Source organism: Lichenostomus cassidix, chromosome 4A (genome assembly GCF_008360975.1).
Source record: "Lichenostomus cassidix isolate B80296 chromosome 4A, HeHo_3.0, whole genome shotgun sequence".
NCBI classification, from domain to species: Eukaryota; Metazoa; Chordata; class Aves; order Passeriformes; family Meliphagidae; genus Lichenostomus; species Lichenostomus cassidix.
This window is the reverse complement of record NC_139485.1, coordinates 7,845,323-7,866,999: the sequence shown is the minus strand read 5'-3', so window position 1 is coordinate 7,866,999 and position 21,677 is coordinate 7,845,323. Positions and strand designations below refer to the sequence as shown.

General features: G+C 38.9%; 1 protein-coding gene across 3 annotated transcripts in view; it reads right to left on the bottom strand.

Moving 5' to 3' along the window:
• AMMECR1 (AMMECR nuclear protein 1) overlaps positions 1-21,677 on the bottom strand; it is a 95,565-nt gene continuing 73,888 nt past the window's right edge. For 2 of the 3 annotated variants that reach the window (XM_085060361.1, XM_085060359.1), the window contains 4 exons: positions 15,614-15,728; positions 8,169-8,259; positions 6,407-6,503; positions 1-4,394 (listed from right to left, as the gene is read on the bottom strand). In XM_085060361.1, coding sequence (XP_084916487.1) covers positions 4,280-4,394; positions 6,407-6,503; positions 8,169-8,259; positions 15,614-15,728 — 418 coding nt within the window. In that variant the 3' untranslated portion in view covers positions 1-4,279. Of the gene's footprint in view, positions 4,395-6,406; positions 6,504-8,054; positions 8,260-15,613; positions 15,729-21,677 lie in introns of those variants that run through there. The other variant, XR_014852208.1, reaches the window with a different exon arrangement.

Below are 21,677 nucleotides of genomic sequence, written 5' to 3'. Positions count from 1 at the left end.
TGGTGATTCTTTTTCCTTATTTTATTGGGTAAATGATTTAAAAGGTAATAACAATAGTGTTAAAACTACTACAATATCTTTCCACAGCCATTATCTCACAGACCCACAGATAACCTTCTAGCATTTTTTTTTCTTTTTCCTCATTTTTCTCTTTTTAAGCCGTACTTATATTAAAATGCCCATTTCAACAGTTTTTTCACACTAATAGCCATTAAATGTGGAAGGAAGAAGGATCTAGTTATAAAGGAAGGGGGTTCAGGTAATCTGTGATATTATTGTAATCAATTGAGTTGCTAAGGAAGGAAGGAAAAGACTGAGGCCTTACAAGCTACTCCAGGTAGCTCTAAGCCCACTGTGTGTCACCATGGCATTGAAGATAACTCAAGATGCTGGTGAACAATTTAAAGTAAGTTTGTGTTCATTTTTTTTTTTTTGTAACATATAAAACACTAAAATAACTTAGAAACTAGATCCAAATATCTTGAAAAGAATCAACTTTGATATACAAAAACAGTCATAAGTTGTTACAAAAGTTTCAAACAAAAGTTTGTTTTCTCAGTGCGTTTATGTACCAGCGCAATTACTGGGTCCAGAGCAAAGAAAGAGGTTTTTCTTTTTTATTTTTTCTTTAACAGTAATAAAAAATGAGGAAAACATATCTTTGTATATAAAGAATCATTGCTGGTCTTAAGAATAAATGTAACCAGAAACCCTTAAATCTGAGAGGCACACTTTGGGTTTCTCCTTTATTTTTTTTTTAACTTTTTTTTTTTTTTTAACATAAAAGGAAAGTCACCAGTTTATTTAAATGGAGGAGATACTCAGACTCCCCAAATAAACTTAATTCAATTAACATCACTAGCAAAAATCAGTTAGAAACTGTACAAAAATAAAAAAGTTAACACATTTAATCCTGCAGGGATTTTGTAAGGACTGGAAGGCAGGCTTTAGGAGCAGCATTTGGGCATGGCTGGAGGCTTCTTTGGTTCGATCTAACACACATAAGAGATGTAACCTACTCCAGACAACAGTTTTAAAAACCCGCACAGTTGAAGACAAGTAGAGGTCCATATACAAACTCCAGGTGTGCCAGGGCTGTGCCCACCTTGGGCCCAGAGCAGGGCTGAGGTCAGGACTGGAGCGTCCCTCCCTGCCGGAGCAGCAGCCGCTGGGATGGCAGCAGGAAGGACGCTTGAAGCATCACTAAGTAACAGCTTCATGTCAAGTCTACGGTTTGGTTGTCTAACTCAGTTTACAGAACAGAGTTTTTAGGAACATTAAGCAAGAGAATGAAACAAAAAAAAAACCAACCCCAACAATCTCTTTAATGGAATAAGGCAAACTGAGTAGTGCTCATAAAAAAAAACCTCAAAATTTCAAAACAAACAGTGAAATAAGCTACTTGGTTGTACCTTAATTTCTGTAAAGTACCCCAAATGAAAAACAAATCTGTAGCTAACCCTAACAATACAACTAAAAGGTACTAAAAGTAACTACAAGGGAATGACATTTGTGAGAGCAATTGCTGATCAGCTTTAAGCAAACAGACCTATTCTGTGCCAGTGCATGTCACAGTGAGCTGCACGTTTGGTACAAAGAATCCCACAATTACACAGAAACAATCTGCAGCAGTTCAGCACAGTGTGCTGAGGAGGTAGGTGCCCTAGAAACACTGTAGGTAGACTGATTATTCCAATCTTTAAAAAAAAATGTCATACAATCTGATTGACTACAGACTCTGTAACAGTTTTTTAATTAGTGATACAAAACTCTGGTCCGGGAGGGTCTGGCATGAGCTCAGTTCAAAAGCACACCTTTACAGTTTGTATAACACCCTTGAACTATATTTTTAAGCAACAGCTACTAAGAGATAGACAAAAATGCATTGTGCATTATGCTGTATACAAAAAGGAGACAAAACTATCCTTTTCTCCCCCAAGCCATGGTGGGAAGTATTGCTGACCTTGTCCTTAAAATCCTGCAGGATTGTTTATTCATCAGTATATCATTATTACACTGGTAAGAAATTCTGTATAACATCTGCATATATCGAAGATTTCTTAAAAAATCTGATATGATTTTAGATCCGCATGACCAGTCACGTGACCTTCTTGAGGTTGATTAGCACCTTTCAATACATATATATTTTTATATATAATAGATCTTTTTAAAAAACTTCTAACAATGAGCTCATGCAGAAGCACGAGCGAGCTGTAATGAGATGACAGATAAAGATGGGGTTGGATGACTTTTTTTGCAGCAGAATGATTCAGTTTGTGCTCAGGTTCCCTATAAGGGCAAGAAAAAAAACCAACACAACTCTATCAGGTAGCCACTTGTTCACATTTCCACTTGAAGACTAATCATCTAAAAGTGTTCCCCAAGTAGAAACAAGACAACAGTATCATCCAAAATAGCCTCTGTATAAACATCTACTCATTTCTGCCACTTCTGGCTGGCATCTCTTGGCTCCTGAAATTTCAGGCCCTCTGCTTAAAAATTAAGGCATCGCAACTGAAAATGGTAATATTTGGACATAAATGCTGTGGATGAAGGAATACCAAAGACCTTCTACAAGAACCTCCATAGAAATTAAGTGGCAGACCTAACCTCATATAAGGGATGAGCATAATTATCCTTATCTAGTCTTGAAACCCTATTGAAACATTTTTACACTTAATCCGAATTTTCTTTAAGCAACTGAATTTTATCTGTTTGATTTTTATACATCAAGGTATTTACAAACATTCATTATTCAAAATAACTGGAATTTCTGCTTCCTGTGGTTTACTCACGCAGATTAGGAAGGTCTTTTCTGTTACAGGCAGCCTGTGCTGTCCCCTAGAACACACCCTGAGCTGCAACAGGCAGCAGTGAGAGTTCTGCAGGCACAGGAGGAAGGAGTGAGCTCCTGCCATCGACTGGCCTTGCAAATAGACCACACATACCTTTTACTAAATCCTATTTTTACAGCAGGAAAAAGTTCAATTGGTTTTCTTTCTTCTACCATGTGGAGGGGTATCAGAATTGTTACACAGTACTTACAGCTCTCAAGCACTATTCCTGCAATAGATGAAAACATGTAACATTATGGCGTACTTGTCCTGGCTCTCTCACAACAGTCTTTTTTCTTAAACAAAAGTTAACTTGATCCAACTATTCCTGACTTGATAAAACTCAGTAAGTTCAAGAGCAGATGAAAGTACAAAACCAGGGACTTCTCTTTTCCAAAATAAGTTTGCTAACAATAAAAAAAAAGAAATCTTACTTTAAAGAAAAAAAAAAGTGTCCCAAACCCTGCTGCCAGAGCAGCCTCAACAGGGTTTGCTAGAATGTCTGGAGTAAATGTTTTCTAAGAATTTTATACATAAGTATATAATTATGTTATAGTCAAAGGCACTAAAATCTATATCCATTTTCTTCCTAATATGAGATCTGCTACTCACCAATCTGCTTTTAGGAAACAAATGTCACTCCTAATCTGAATCATCAGAAAGGCGTTGTCTCATTACAAATGCATTCTTCTGACTACTCTTGACAGGGCTGGGCTGCCTGTGATTCCCATCACAGGACGGGACACAGAGGGGTCCTGGACTGGACTGCCCTATCAATCAGGCCACTTGATTCTGGAAATGCTGCCATGTTAACATCACCTCTCGCTGTACACGAGCTGCTTCTCTCCATCCCAAAAAAGCATTCTGTATGTCAGCCTTGGCGTTCCAGCTGTTTGTGCTGGATCTGGAGATCCTGCATAGAGCTACACGGAATCTTTACTGTGAGGGTGAGATATTGTACACACAATGTTATTAAGAATGTTATGAAAATGCAATTCATTGTCTGTTTTAATACCTGAATCTGATATGTTTCGTTCCCTGTCACACCTATTAATGCAAAAGCAATGAATGCCTTTTTGCTAAGCAAAGCATCCCTAACTGCAATCCCTAAACTCTTCCTTCCATCCACAGTCACAGAAAGCCTTGATTGATATAATTCAATGTTAATGAAGTAGAAATTTAAATTTTCATAAAAAAACCCAAGGGTATATGCTGCAAAAAAATCTGCAGTGAATCAGTAATAAAAAAAGTATGGGATCTTTGTAGTAATGCAGTTTTCCCTCCCGTTGCCATGATGAGCTGAACCAACTAGGGAGCCTCAACATGGCAACGGAAACTATCATCATAAAATGGTACAGTAATAGAGATAGCTAGACCAAGAAGGGGCAGGGTCTCCTGGGAAGAGGTCTGCAGAGAGGTCCAGTGACTGGTCATGCGGCTCAGTGTCAGGAATAATGGTTGTATGGTGGAAGGGGGTGCCCAATACCATTCTGGAAGTGATGATGCTGACGATGGGCAAGGTACTCTGTGTAGCTCATCGTCATCTTCTCACTGCGGTACCTGGCAAAGAACAGAAAGCCAATTCAGCAACTGTTACCAGGAAGCTGCAGGCCACACCAGAAATGCTGCACTGGTGGTTTGTTTAGTGATAAGAGCTCTGTACTTCTGATTCTGGGAATAAGACTGACTGCAGCTGCACAAGGGAATTGCCACAATTGTCAGGCACAAGTCTCAGGCCACCATGCCTGAATCATGTGGCAAATCACAATGTAAGTGCTTATGAAAAATACTTTAAGCAAACAGAATTGTTAAAAATGGTTCCCTACTATGTTGGTCAAAGTCGAGGGAATAGAGAATGTCCTGTATCTTCAGCCAACTCTCTAAAAAAACCTAGGAGGAAAAACTGTAAACAAGCACTACAGATTTTTGGGCTGTTTTTAAACAATCAGTGTCAACTGTCTGCCAAGTTCTGCTTTTAAAATTATCCCAGCTACATTAAATGTAGTTACATTCCTTTTAGACTAGAATCACAGAGTATCTCCAGTTGGAAGGGACCCATCAGGATCATTGAGTCCAACTCCCTGCTCCTCACAGAACTACCTAAAACTAAACCACATGGCTAAAAGCATTGTTCAGACACCCCCTGGCCTCCAACCGGCTTGACGCCATGACCCTGGACAGCTTGTTCCAGTGCCTGACTACCCTCTCAGTAAAGAATATTTTCCTAATGTCCAGTCTGAACTTCCCCTGAGGCAGCTTCATTCCCTTTCCTCATCTTCTGTTGCTGGTCACCTGAAAGAGGAGATCAGCAGCTCCATTCCCCAACCCCCAAGGAAGCTGTAGACCCCAATGAGGCGTTTCTCTGCCCTCTCCACACTGAACAACACAAGTGACCTCAGCTACTCCTCCTGAGTCTTGCGTCTGAGGCCTTTCACCATCCCAGTCACTTTCCTCTCATCACACTTTACAATTTGATGTCCTCCTTACAGAGAGGTACCTAAACGTACTTTACCAGGCACTGAAGTGAGACTGGCAGGCCTGTAATAAAAAGTATCTTCCCTCTTACAAATGGAACAACAATTGCCAGCTTCCACTCAACTGGGACCTTTCCTGACTCCCAAGATGGTTGAAAAATAATGGAGAGTGGTCCCACAAGAACATGGGCCAGCTCAGTGTAACTAAGAGCAGAATCCAGGCCTTGACAACAAATACTCTGAATACACCTGCATTAGTACTGTCTGCCAGTGAAGAACACAAGGAACCAGTGGCTGCTGGGCCATTTTACACTGCAGGCTTATACAAATAAATAGCTTTAGAGCCATTCTTACAGACATTCACTCCTCTACCCTTCACCACGTAACTGCAATATTATGGGCAGAGTATCTGCTGCTAAATCTAAAATACTTTGAATGCCACACACAAAGGAGCCCTCATGAACACATTTTATTAAATTAGTAAAACCAAATGAAACAAGTATGAAATTAAATATTAAATTCTTGTCCCCACTCCTGGGAATACCCTGACATAGTTTCACTAGTACACTGGCTGTCAAAGCAGTACATGGCTTGCATGTCTCACACCTGAAGATTAGGGAAACCTGTACTCCACAGTGCATAAGCCAAAGGTTTGTCTGAGGATCCAGCGGATTAGGGATCTGAGGGGCCTCCATGACGTACAGCAGCAGCCCCACCACGCACCATCTGCCCAAATAAACCTGACAAGAGCAAGTAATCCTTGTTAGCCACAGCCCTGAACACCCACTACAGCTAAGGAACACTGTGTGAGAAGCCAGAGCTAAAACACTGCTGAGTGTGCAGAGTTACCAACCCAAATATGCAGGTACCCTGACACACAGTGCCCTGGTATTGAACAGCTGCCTCTTACTCCTTGCTTAGTGCCGCTAGAGCCTGTGCCAGGCTCCTCCTGAGTCTGTCCTGCTCTTGTGGAAACAAAGCAATCATTAATGATATATACAGGAGAGTTTACTGTTACCATCTGCAGGAGCACTTACCAGCAAGGAGCACCTCCCAGCACTACAACAACAGGACTATGTGCAGTATCCCGGTGCATACCTGGTTAGCTTTATTGTTTTCCTGAATTCATTAGTAATCGGAGCTTTGTAGCCTCCTTTCCTCAATAAGGAATCTATGGTTTGAATGTGGTCCCATCCTGTTGAATTTTACAGTAGCACAAATTAGTGAGAAATCCAGCAACAGGAACAAATGTTGCAAAAGCACAGTACAGTGTGTGGGGCTGCTGAGAGCACAAAGGCTCTGCTGGTATTTGGGATAAATCACAATGTCCTTCCCTACTTCAGAACAGCTGAAGGAAATATTGTATTTGGGATTTCTTTACACATACAGTTCACTCTACAAACAACATACATTTTTCACCTCATAGTTGAAATATATTAAAAGTGAATCCACTCTACCCAGGTGTCCTAGACTGGGTGTGTGACACAAAACGAAACTTTTCCAAAATATTCAGGTATGATCATGTATCACAGCCACTTTAGACATTATAAATGGTTATGACAATATGGAAAACTAAATTTCTGTATAACATTTAAAATAATTATTAGTTGAACATGTACAGAGAACTTGAAATCAGACTTTTTCATAAATATTGCTTAACTTTACAGAGATATGTCTAATTTTAGAACTACAATACATTATAGGTGTCTGGGTAATAAAAGAAGTGATAGATTAAAAATACAGATGTAGTACTATTCTCAGAAAAATCATTATGCTATTCAAAACTCCTAATTATTGATTTTAAACCCCCTAATATTTTAAGTAGCTGTTAGACATGTTATTTCCAAAAGATGCAATAGTTAGTCACATTGTTACATTAAAAAACAAAAAAAAAATCCCCACATGCAAAATACAAATGGGTAGTTCTGAAGACTTTAAAGAATCTGATTGCAATTCACAGTCTACTAAAATTATTCAGAAATTCAAACACATTTCCCCCACAATTCCTGAATTTTAAAAACAGCTTTAAAAAAAAAAGGCATTCTAACACCTCTAGACTTGTAAACAACTATTTGGAAATGATTATCAATTAAAGATGATCCTCAGCAAAGGTATCAGCCAAACTTATATGTAAAAAGGCAAAAGAATAATAATAAAAGCAGCTGCAATGCAAACTGTAAAAGATTGAGACAGTCTGAGACATTCTATCAACCTTGGAAATAAAAAAACTTAGTGAGTGCTCAGTCAGCCAAAGCTGACTGGTCAACAAAATCTACTCTAGTTTTTTAAATTCACAAACTGAAGTTTGGGCCTCTTATTAAAAGGGACTTTAAGAACATTTTTTTCTACTTTCATATTGAAAATAATTTCCTTCCATCCATTAGAAACCCTGGGAAGTCAGTGTTTGTAAAAGGAGTTGAGTACTAGCAGAAAGTACCTAACTGAAGAACAACTTGATCACCGGGAATTCAGGCATAAATCAGTGGTTAGGATAATTGCCCAGGCATCCCATTGCTTAACAGAGCTTCTGCATCTCCCTTCTATCCCAGCCTAAGAGCCACACAAAAATTGGCAGCTTTTAACAACTGTTAGCCTGGCTGACAGCACTGTACCACCCCTCCACGTTTTATTTTTCTACAGCTATGCTGCATTTATGACTAGCTTAAAAAACAGCTACAGTTTACTGAATCCCTCTAGGAGACTGACACAGGCATGTAATTGGCATTTTATATAAGAGTCTTCTTACAATTAAATATTGCTCCATCATCTGACATCAGTGCAAGGTCAAACACTGCATTTTAGATTTATAGGTATGTTTAAATTCTTCACCAGATCATATGAAATAAAGTGCAACAATGACCTTGCTCCTTTGCAACCTCCGGTAAGTAGGTGGCCGTGCGCTTTGATCCTTTCTCGTTGATGAATTCTATTCTAATGCCATGGACACCCACCTGCAAGAGATTGTCAGCTTCATTAGTACATTACCAGAGAAAAAAGATACAACAGCTTCCTGACATGGTAAAGCCCAAAATGAGAACCTTTCAGTGGTTAACAGCATTTCACACAGTTTCAGGAGGTGGCCCTGCAGTGGGTGACATCTTTTGGAGAGGTGTTCACTTACAGCCACGTGAGCTCAGCAGCAGCACAGGCACACAGGATGTTCCTCTGCTCCCCACCATGGAACTTCATTCCTGGGCTGGAGGAAATCCAGCTGAGGGGCTAAAGTTCTGTTCTGTCTCCTCTGACACTGTCACCAATGTTGCTGATAAAATCACCTGGTCACCAGCTATAGTCTGCAGGCAAAACAGCTGCCAAATCTAATGAGGCTTCAATTAAGAGCATTAACTTTGTTCAAAGCAACAACTGAATGATTAAAGATTTGTCACACTGTGGACTTGAGCGTGTAGCCTTCAAAATTTCTGCTCATGTATGAGTAGGAAACAGAAATATTCCACAGTACCCAGCCTCAAACTCTTACTTCCATGCTACTAAGAACTGTAACATGATAAAATGCCAGCATGGAAACCAGGATTACTAATACTGAGGAGTTGGATGTAGATAAAAATCAAAATGCCAAAAACACTAGAAAAAAAACAAACAAAGAGGCTGGACACCTTTCCAGGGCATTGTTTAAGCACCCCTGTTTTCAGGTTACAGTAATTCTGTGGAGAGTACCTGCACTGGGATCAGACCATAAAAGATATTCCATTGCCAGAAGGTTTTCAGTTGCTTTTGGATTCTGTGCATAAACACAAAGCATTAGCAGATGGACATTTTTATGCCCACATAACCAAGATGTTATTTCCATTTGAATCCAAAGGTCCCAACACTGTATGTGAAAGTGAATAGTTGATTTTTAAAAGGGTATCATGTTTTTTGGTGTGGCACATCCTTGTGGACACAAAATTATAAAAAGATGCTGTAACAGTTTCTCCAGTGACAACTTACTGACTTTACCAAAACTGCAGGGCAGTCAAAAAACAAATAAGGAATATTTACAAAGCTCTATCACTTCTTCAATTAACGTATTTGCTTATATTAAGACTTTAATTTTTAATGTTTTCATTCTTTATATATGATATAAGCAGGGGAAATTGGAGGAAGAGTCTCCTGTGGCTGGCCATGGCCACAACCGTTTTTCCCCTATGAACCTTACACTGTTCATAATTAGGAAAAATTTAACTTTGCGACTAACGAATTTAATTCACTGCAAATTTTAATGTGTTATTTCATTACCAAACACTCCTAAAACCCCAACTTTCATTACATGGATATATATAATCATTAAAGAGATCAAATCTGTATACTCAGAGGATACGAATATGAACCCAAAGGGCCTGAAAGTAAAATGAAACTATGTTAGAAGCTGAAAAAAGCCTTCAGAGTTTATTCCCAAACCAGTAAGTTTCTGCAGCTGGTGATTTTACATCTGTCTATATTCAGTTGTCTAAGTACTAAGATTAAATATTTCCAGTGTTTGCAACTTTAAATCCTGCAGAATATGAGATTCTAAATGCTACACAAGTGTTTTGCATAACAGTAACCACATAATATTCAGGAGCAACTAATCAGGAGCACCAGTGATGTATTAAGTATGATGCAACATTCACATTGCATCACTGCTCTGGATGTTTCCCATTAACCATTTTAATGGACTTTTAGGCCCATGTCTGCAGAAAAAAGGGATGTACAGCAGGGGAAAATTTCATAGCATCGTGTGGAGCATTAATTCCAACTGTGTATCTGAGCAGGACAAACAGCTTTTCATTGTTCCATTCCAGCTAAATCAAAACCAGGCTTGAGTTAAATAAATGGAAGCCACACACAAGCAAAATAAAAATGATCCACACTAAGAATGGCATGGGCACAGTGTGGGACTGGTGTTCAACTGATGCAAACTTCTGTCAGATTTCCCAGAATAGCTCTCCTCCAGGATGGGAGGTAAGCACTGGGTCTGTGGAAGGCATTAACTGCCCTGGCTACCAGGACCAGCACACACCTTCCCACACAGCCTCAGGTCTGCTCCTCAAACTAAAAATACTGATACACTACAGGCAACATTCTGCAGAACAACATCTGTCTGTGCAGTTTAGAAAAACAAACCAATCTTGTGCAGATGGAGCTGGAGCTCTGTCTCGCCTATTACCATTTATTAGGGAAATGACTGCCTACAGGTATCCTCTGGAGCTGAAAAGGGACCACGCAATTGCTGCTTCAGCCTCCCACGTGGATAGGAATCTATTTAAACTGCTGCTATTGGGAGAGGAAAGCAAGATAAGGAGAGAGACTTAGAAAGGAAAAAACAATCTCTGCCAACAGAAATAATTCTATGGGGTTTTAGAGCACAGAATACTGCATCCTATCTATATAAGCAGTAGTTGCAGATATAAACTTTCTGATCAGTTGTGTAAGTGGCCAGAGGCTACCTAAAATTAGATTCTGCGATGATATTAATTAAGTCAATACAACTTCCATTAAATCTAAGTATTGCATTAAACTACATTATTTTACTTCTGAAATGACCTTAACAAAACTTCAGACTTTGTTATATATTTAGACACATTCATATTAATTTATACTCATTTTTTTAAAATTAATTCTTTATTTCCATACACCTTGGGATGGGAGAAAACAGGTACATGCCACATTTATTGTTTTGCCAAGTGCCTATTGCACTTGCCAGATTACTGCTCATGATACCTCTCCCTATATATAAGAAAAAATGGTTCCAAAACCCCCTCTGACACCAAAGCTGAAGCAACTCTCCTGATGGACTATTCTGCCCCAAAGCTCTGAACACAGCTCACTGATTTGCTCCTCTTGGACTGACTCTCAACCCATACTGAGAGGAATAAATAACATTATTCTCATTACACTATCCACAGGGAATTTGGATAAGCACCTAAACATCAGGCCATGTTGAGATTTAAGCTTCTGTGGACTCCACTGTGGAGTAAATTATCATCCAAAACCAGTTCAGTTTTTGTTCAGTTACATCTACTGCACTGAAGTCTGTTAGAGAATTGCATGCAATCACCACTAATTAGTTTAAGATGAATTAATTGTACAACCGTTATTCAGAAATACATTAAAGCAGGTAACAAAGAGCCTGTTACAGAGAATCCTGATGGAACACTCCAGAGCTGGAGCAGCGCAACACCCCACAGGTGTCAGGAACAAGCATCTGCCTGTTCCTTATGTCACTCACTGTTCTCCTGCACCCAGACCTGCTGCACAGCCTGTGCCACCACGTGCCATGTGGCACTGTGACACCCTGCACTGCTTAGGGACAGCCCTTCTACTGACTTAGGGTTTGGCAGTTCTGTCTCTGAAGAGCAGCCAACCTAGAAATGTTTTCCAAGGAAAAAGCCGGCCTAGAACTTGCACAGTGTTCCTTATGATACCACAAAACGGTAACTTTCCCCTTTATTTACCTAATACTATAGGAATAGCTGTACTCAAATGTATTCAGAAATGGGACACTTCAGATTAAGTGACTATTGCTACTTTCTTGAAGCTGATCCCACTTATTAGCTGAAATCTAGAGCTTTTTAGCCCCACGTTTGTAGCAAGTGTGCTCACTTCTTTCTGACCATCTTTAGTAGCATCTGAATCCTACATTCTGATTTAACAACAGAGGCAAATGACTTTTCAGGAGGTTTGTTCTCTACTTTATGGCAAGCATAATCACTCATTTACGTACATGGAATCACTGAATATTGTCCAAAGCGAATAAAATCTTGAGATCCAGACTCTTCTCTGTTCTACAGAACAGAAGCTGTGAGAACCACTGGTGTTGCTGCACTTGCAGGCAGGAAAGAACATCCACAACTCTTGAATATATACCCACTTTGTCAACACTGAAAGGCCACCTTGCAGTCAACATTATTGGCTACAACTATTTAAGCTAATAATTAAACCAGTGCACACAGGCTAAAGGCCTTTTGTAACAAGACAGCATGTACAACTCTGCAGATTTCACTTTACTGAAGAACAGCAACTTCAGGGCAAAGACCTCTTTCAAGGTATTTTAAGGAAGAGCCACTGCTCAATTCTAGACAAAAAGTTCTTTATTATAATTACATACAATTGCAATGCTTTAGGATCTTTTAATAAAAGATGAGGAGAGGGTCTGAATCAGCAGGTCTGAATTAATTTATGCAGGGAACGAATGACTGCTATCAACAGCAAACGTGTTTAAAAATAAGTGGCCTTTATGACTTTCTTCTAACTAGCCCTTTGCTGTCTCATCTTTAACAAAGAGGAGTACTATCACAAAACCCCCCCTATCTTTGAGATTTTCATGCTGTCCATTCCTCTGAGGTGGAAAGGCTGTGCAACTCCACCCCAGCAGCAACTGTACCACAATGGTCTCTCATGGGTTCTGTGAAGCAGAAATGGAGATGCAGCTCCTACACTCTCAGTGCTCCTTTCAAAGCCCTACATCTGTTCAGCTACTGAAGTGCACTGCAATCCAGACAAAGTCACAGGTAAGTAAGAATGCTAAGTTGTATTTTAGGAAGCACACTTGTGAACACGTCATTGAAGTGTCCTTTAAAGATGTGTACTTTCCCCCAATTACTTTTATAAAAGGTGAAAATGGCAGCAATTTGAAAAATCATGTGGGAGCTAACAGCAGTGAATTCACACAGATCTCCTGTTTACCTGATGGAAGTTCCTGGGCAAAAGGATTTTGCAATGCTTTTTACAGCTGAAATAGTCATTTATTTAGTTTAGGAAGGTAATTCCTTAATCAGAGAAAAGATCCATCACTCTGCTTCAGGATGGAGGAGACACTCCTGAGCTGTCTTCAGAGAGCTTCACTCCTGACTTCAGACGACCTTGTCTCTAAGCCCTCAGAGCACTGAGCTGTCTGAATTAGCAATTTTGAAATATTGTGACCTGTGTCAGCAAATTGCTGACCTTGCTCCCATGAGATCATCAGTAGCACACCTCCAGAAGCAGGGTCTCCTAACCAGGCTGATGTTTTTCTCTGCAATACAGGAGATGAAAGATGCAGAATCTTTTTTTACATCATACTCTAAACATCCTGAAATATCCTTTTGCCATTAATATTGCATAACTGCAGCTCCCTTAAAAGACACATGGGTGACATGAGCTATCTCACTGACAGGCACACACAGTGATGAATCATTCTTCTGGGGACTAACAATCACAAATTTTATAATCTCATATTTAGACATCATGCCCCTCCTCTGGGCCCTTTTGCCCCATGGAAACCTAGCTTTGATAACTTCGTAGACCTTGTAGGAATTTGCTAAGGGTTTTAAAAACTTATCATTAAAAAACCTTAAATGAAATAGGAGAGAGCAACTAAGCAAATGGATAACACAAGGACTTTGATATTTTTGACCCCAGCATTTTGACCCTCATGAGTCAGGGCTTTCCAATAAGAACAACTGTGAGAATCCATAAAGTCAATCAGAATCAGAACTCAGCGAGACTAGAGTTCTGCATTATGCTTGGTTACACTGTTGATAAAGTCTCACAGGTTCTGCAGCAAAATATAGAAAGTACATAGAAAGTAAAAGCCTCCTTCATTTCATACAGTATTAGTTATGAATCAGCAGTCTCCCAAAGTACAAAGGGTGGATTTTTGAACTCAGGCTTTGCTTTCAGCTTTTCCTTAAAGATGAATATTTGGGTCATCTCAGAAGTTTATTATTGAGACAATGAAACAGCACTTAATAATATTTATAGACCACGGCATGCAAAGAGCTAAATGCTGTTTCATTATGCATTTCACATTTCCTGAATGTGTTCATAGACTGATTTTTAATGAATTATAATAAATGAAATTAAAAGGATCACAGTGATGGCTACCAGAAGTCAACCTAGTAGAGGAGAAGAATTCTACCATTTTGATTTCTAGCTTAGTTTAGTATTAATAGTCACTAGTTTGATTACTTGAAAACACTGTTTAAAGTGTCAAATGGCTCAGTGACAAGGCAGACTACTTCTCTGTAAAAGCTTCTTGTTGAGAATGCACACACAGTTTCAGCTAGGATTTATTTTTGGTCTAACATTACATAAAAAATGAGCATTTCTGATCATGGTGAAAATGCTCATGAACCCCAAAGAAAACCTGGATTCATCTCAATCAGAATTACATATCAGAAGGTAAGAAGCCCTTGCCATTACAACGTGAAAAGGAAACACATCTTTGTCAATTTTCAGCTACTGTAAAATTCATAATGCTGAGGTTACTGCTGGATACCCTCCTTTTGAGACAGTGGGGCCTCTTACTGTTCTAACAAAAAGTGCAGTTTCTATCCAATATACATTTTTTATGTGTAAATAGAACAGAAAGCCTCTTTTTCGCCTAAGAAGTTCTAAATATTTAGTCAGGCTAAGTTATTATTAAATAGAACTACTGTAGCTTTTGTGATGTCTCTGGCATTATAATGTCTGCTAACCTATAACAATTTCAAAATTTTTCTTACTGTCCACTCAAAAATAGATTCAAAGAGGAATGTGACATGATGACTAAGATGAGGAGTTCATCTTAAGTCAAGCACCTTGTTTTTTGCAAACATCTAATGCCAAATAATTTGGGGAAAAGAACAGTACAGACTAACACTTCCATTAGTATACACTGTCATACATACGTCAGCATTTGCTTCTTAATCTCTTTTGTACTGCAGTTCCAAGAGGATGCATGCAGGTTTCCTAGAACCTGGCAATTAGAACAGATTCAGCTCCATGCATAAGCAGCATGAGAGCAATGATTTACGTGGCCTCAGCGTAGAAAGGCTTTGTGGGGTCTGTGCAGGACACTCACTCTGAAAGCAAACAAAGTTTGGGGGGAAGATGAACATCTCTACAAGCTAAATAAAGCAGCCTGCTCTGGGACTGCAATTTGGTGCAGTGCTTGTTTCCAGAAGCATACATCAGACTATTAACTTCCATACTGAACACCTCTTTCCAGAGTCAATGGACTGATCTATCAGGTTTTGTTCGTGATGCTGCAAACGAGGCCTCAAGACACCCCAGCTCAGACACCTTCCTTGATGGAGTCTTAGACATCAAGACAACTGTGCAGACCACTCTGAGTGCCTATATGGGCAAAACCACAATTTTATTCCATTTGCATGGCTCAGACTTTTAAGGTGATGACAGTTTTATCAAAAAGTGTCTTTTGAATCTATGCACATAACCATGTGTATAGAGTGCAAAACAGTGACGGCTACACTAATATATGCACAGCATTTAAACAGTGTGACTTCAGCTATAGATGTTCATGGTATCAAAGTAATTTTTATAAAAGATATCTGACATTCTTACCTCCCAATCCATGTAGTCACACACATCTTCAAAGTTAGTGAGTAGAGACACTGAGCAGAAAAGCCGTGGCAGCTCATCCCTCGTCATTGGGGGGAAACGACTATCTTTAAGGGCACTGTTGGAGACAAAACACAATTTCAAAGGATTTTTTTTTTAATTTCAAGAATCTAATCAGAAGAATACAAAGGAAAAAAAAAATCCTGATGAAATGATGACCAGTTTGATAATCCAGTCACCAGCGTAACACACTGATCAACCTTTTCCTTAAACATTTGTTTTGGTTCTTGGCTGGCCAATCAAATGGTGTTCTGAGGGTCATTCCTTCCTGTGCTGGTTTTGCCACTGTGACAATCTCATTAATGAACCAGGAGAAAGCTTTTGAAAAAAGTTACAAATGCAATAGCTCTTCCACTTGCAACTTGTAAACCCCTTTCAAAATGGATTAAACTTCACAACACAAAGTGGAGGGGGAAGTTCTACAGCCTGCAGTGATCAAGCACTTAATACAGTAATCAAATTTAGAACTTAATTATTCAGTGAAAAAAAAAATCCAAACAAGCAGAACATTTGCTAAAAAAGACTAATATTCATGCTTACTAGCAAAGGTGAATATAAAAAGGTGAAAGCATCCAAGGGCTCTACAGACCTGTAAACCTACAGGACTTGAGGAGGTTCTGCAAAGCAGATCATGATTAGTAACAGGGAAGCTTGCAAACAGCTAATCCATGGCTGACGTACCATTCTACAGACAAACACACCTAGTGGGGGAAAATCCACACCCAGGGGAGCCACCTGTGCACAGGCCAGCACGCCTGGAAACACACAGCAGTTAACAGACAGCAAGCAGTGCCATGAGTAAGAACGTTTGTAAAAACCTACTTGCATAAGTTTGGTTAAGAACCAGTTAAATTGGCAAAGGGCAGGTTAAAGTGAGAATGGCATCTCAATCTTTTATTCTCTTAAGCTTTGAAATATGATGTGAATACGAACATGCTCATCTCCAACAAAAACAGTGATCTGCTAACTGAGCTTTTGGATGAGTAAAGAGAATTTAAGAGACTTACTGAAATACTACCAAGCTCTTCACATGTCTCATTGTTTTATCTAACAATTAGATTGTTCTTAATCGTTTTACTTGGCCTACAGCCAGTGGCTGCCATTAGCTGATATAATCACAGCCACAGCCATGGTGTTAGAATAATGGCTGAAGGCTCTGCACTAGAAATCACCCTGTTGTATGAAGAGTAACAGAACTTCATTAAAGCAGACCATGTAAGGACACTTGAAAAAAATAATGTAAAGTTTAAGTGAAGGAAATCATCATGTGTATGACCAGAAATAGTTTCTCATCAAGAACTAATACCATACACTGAAGAGTTAAAACAGAACCTACATTTTTCTGGAGTTGGGGGAAGGCAGATTTTTGTTGCAGATATGCTGCAATTACAAAACACAACATAGTATTGAATTCAGAAGTCCTTCTCTACACAGACCTGTGAAGAACCAGGAACACTAAAGATTTAAAGCATAAGGCCTATGGTATTTAACTAATGACTTCTGCTGAAGATGTATCAAAAATAGGTAATTCAGATTTTCCACACTAGCTTTGAAACTGCTGGGACCAGGCAGAGTTACCATCCTCTGCTCTCTAGTGTTCAGAGCAACATCAGAGATAATTCCTATAGCCACAGTGTACCAGCAACATCCCAAAATACCAACAACCCAATTCAGCTTTCAAATCCCCCCACATGGCAGGGAAAATAAATAAATATACATATTTAATGGGAGGATACTCAGAGCACAGGAACAGCTCAAACCAAAAGTCCCTCTAGCTTTAAGTCCATCTAGTAATAAGTCATAACCAACAGCAGTTAGCAAAATGAATGAACACAAGAACATGGCCACAGCAAATATCCAGGGGTACCTTCCTAGAATACTCTCCAGGAATCCAGTTATTTATAGCTTAGGTACTGTGAGTCAGAGATGGGATCTCTGCACTTTAAAGCTCTTCCGAATTTTATTTAGTAAGTTCATTAATTCACACCTTTAACATTTTACCTCCTTTTTTATTAAGAAATTATGTTTAGAAGCACTAATCCTCTGGATACCTGCTGGAGGTAAGACATCTGGCAGAATAAAACCAGAGATCTGAGCAACAGTCTCTGACACCACTGTCACTGCTCTATACAGAGTATTGCTGCTATTCCATTCCCCTTTCCCTGTCTTCAGACCATTTTTGTCTTTCAGAACAGCTTTGCCTCTTTTGTTTTATAAGTAAAACCAAAATCTACCTGGAGAAATTTGTGTTGGCAATCAGCAATTGGAATCAAATATACTGAAGGGAAATGCCAAGAATAGTGCATTTATTTATACTAATTAGCTACATATGAAATGCTGTCTAACAATGAAATACTGCCTACTAATAAAATTTATGAAACTAAAATTGAATCAGATGCCAGTTTTAGAAGAACTACCTCAAAACTTAGTAACCCTTCCCTAATGAGTTTAGGTATAACATACTACTTTAAAAACTGAGATTTGTTTTAATGTGCTCTGTATTACAGTTAGAATACCAGTCATCTTCTCAGCCATTCTACTATTACTACCATGGCCCAAACTCTACAGTAAGTTCCAGATACCTCTGGAAAACTTAAGAGCACATCAGCTTTGCACCGTCCTTTCACAGATGAACTGCTTTCACTTTTGCATTTTTCAGTGCCTGGTTAGCAGGAGACACATGGCATTAGAGATACTTCCCTTCAGAACTCAGACATTATCCTTGACTTTAAACTTCCCGTCTGTGGGTAGTGAATAAACCACCATCCATGGCTGTTCTGATGGTGCCAGTGGAACAAGTGGATGGTGCCCAGAAGTTCCTCAAGGGCAGCTGTCCAGGCTGTACAGATCTTACCTCTCAATGCCTGACAGACTGGCATCACTCTCAGAAGTGTCAGCAGATGTTAACACTTAGTCATCAAGGATAAAAACCCTTGCAAGAGCATTTACTTTTGCTATTCCTGCTCTGGGAAGAAAGTATCAGTTTCTAGAGGCAGCAGTTTAGCACTTACCATACACCTCACACATTCTACAAACATCTATGGATGGAAATTCAGACTTGGGCCTCCCCTGACATGTCACTGCACTTGGCATGTCCCTCCTGGTGACCAACCCACAGCAAGCAGAAAGACAATGTACGCTTGCTTTCCGCAAAGGCTCATCACTGCTCTGAGCTCAGAATAAAAAAATCACCATGTAACTGTGTGTCATCAACATTCTTAACTGGCACAGAAGACTTAGGTGTCTGCACTTTTCTAGCCTTAGAATTTGATTTTACAGTTGTATTCAATGCTGTATTTTTCAGTCAATTCTTCTGTTAGAAAAAAGAATGAAATCTGGCATATTTAATACCAGGTTTAAAAAATATTAACTCCACAACTTTTATGTTAAACTTAGAATTAAGGAAGGGTAAGTGGAAATAATTAGCAAAGGAAGTTGGAAAAATTAGGCAGAGTTCAAAATTACTTTTAAAGAAAAAGCCCACTGATTTTAAAAGCATTTTCTAGGCCATCTGTTCTTTATTCCTTCAAGCCCAGAAATAATTTACATATATTGCTGCTGACTAAATGGAAGTACATGGTACTGAAGAGTTGAAAACAGGCAGTGCCAACCAAGGGGAATTCTAGCTGGCCAATAAAAGGGCATTAGTTTTTCCACACAGTCTGCTCCATGTTAAAAGTGAAGCAAGCAAAGTCAGAATTGAATCCTGTTCAAGGAAAACTATTTTTAGACACAAAATGCATGCATGTGCACGCATGGCCTTTCCAGTTAAATATTTACACAGTCTTGGATGTCCTACCAAGATCAAGTAATTGCCAGTTAAGAAGAAAGCCAAAACAAAGTGTTACTCAACTATCAGTTTTTCTTCAGCTGAGCCATACTACAAATCTCAGCTCTTCTTCAAATGAAGTTCATTTGGCTATAGGAAATGTTTATCAGTCAGTAATTTCATTTTCCAAGGACCACTCCTCCTTGTATGTGGAATATAGAAAACACTTTAAAGACACTGAAAGTATAAAAAGAAAAGGGAATTGTTTGAAGTATTCTGAGTTGCTGTGACAAACAGCATGATGATTAGGACAAAAAATTATATTCCTTATATATTTGTGTTCCTTAAGACTACATCTTGTTTTCTATAAAATACCAGTAGAGAAGCTCTTGGAATAACCTGAAATGATAGTACGTGCAGGTGAACAAAAATGAAATACATCGTTGTGTTCTCCATCTGTAATTTCTGGAGGCTATAAAAATGCCTTAAAAGAAGTCAGCTTCAGTCTTTAAGAACCTAGGGCTCTTATATGTGATGTGGCAGATGGGTAACTAACAGCAGAACATGAACTGGGGAAATAAGAAGTACTAGTGCAGTTTCATTACTCTGTTTAGAAATGCCTCAAAATCCTTGTGACTGAATTTAAAAGATCCTATAAGAGTTTCAACAGCATGTAAGCATCAAAAATAGCAAAGAAGGATTTTGATACAGATGAATGGAGGCATTATATGAATTAAATTCCTAGTATTTTACTCACTGTCATTTAACAACAAACATTAACAACATAATTTCTCACTAAAGCTCTTTTCTGGAGACAGTCACATCCACAGACCTACACTGGACAGAGTGTTCAGACAAAACTGGGCACAGTTCTGTACGTTGCTGGAAATTACCTTGGAGACTTAAACATGACACGGGAAGAGATGCAAAGGAAGGTGTCAAACACTGGGCATGATGTAAGTAATACTCACTTTTATAGGAAGTGTGAATGAGGCAGAGATATTAAGTGACTCATGCAATTTAGGAGGCTTACACAGTGAGTCAGTGACAGGATTGAGAATAGAATCCAAGATCCCTGACTCCTAAAAATCCACTTTTTGTGACAGCCTCTCTTTCACAGTCTGCTCAGCCTACCCTGTAGAAATGTAGCTCCCAGAAGATTAATCAAAACAGAACCGATAAATTTAATCCAATTTAAAAATTAATTTTACATTACTTTTTTAGTTCACTCTATTATAGTCAATTTTCTCTTAACCAGTTTCAATATCGAACACAGTTAAACCAAACCATAACTTTCTGCCATCTAAACAATTCTTCAAATATCATCAGTAGACATATGAAAAGCAGGCTAAAGATCTTATTTTACAAACTCTTACCCTCTTCTGATAAACAGTACCTTGGCATTACTTTCAGATGATAGGGAAAGGACTTTAATTCTACCAGCTCTTCATTTAGCTCAGTAAGTGTAACACTGAGATTCTGGATTTTTTCACTGAGCAAACTAAGCTTAGTAGAATTACCTTTGGAGATATACTTAACAAAGAAATGGCTCTTTGTCAATGGATGGAGCTCAAAGGGCGCAGATATTGTTCTTCAATTAATTCAAAACATCCTGAAATTAACAAGTGGCAAGCTCGCTGGATTTTAGGGAACAGTGAAGAAATGACAACAGCAAGAGACACTTGGTGCCAGAGTTTAGGAGGAAAAAAAAAAAGACAGTATTTATTGTTTCTTCCATTGCTAGATTACTGAGCAGTGAAGTTAGTTCAGACTTTTTCATTCAGTAACTTCAATAGAAAGAAATTAAGGAACACTTAAGCAGACCACCAGTATTTTCCTAATGAAAATCAGCTCTCACAGCTCAGTTTGGCAGAGACCAGAGAAAACTAACAGCTTCCAAGTCACGACATGCAATTAATTTCTAAGCCAGAAAAGCAGGGCAGAGTGTGCTCTACTTCAGAAAGTAAAATTATGAATACAATCCTCCTAGCTGTCAACATAAGGCATCAGATAGCCCAACACAACCCACAGGTCAATCTTCTACTGCCTTTTATTTATGACCAGCAGAATTTGGCCAGCTTAAATGGAGATTTCAAGGAGTGATTTACATGCAACATCAAAACACTTGAATAAGAGGAAAAAGAATTTATTTACATTATCTTTTTTTTGGGGGTCAGACTGGAAAAATTTCCAGGAAACAAAACAACTGCGAATGACGTGTTTTTCCTGAACCCTCCC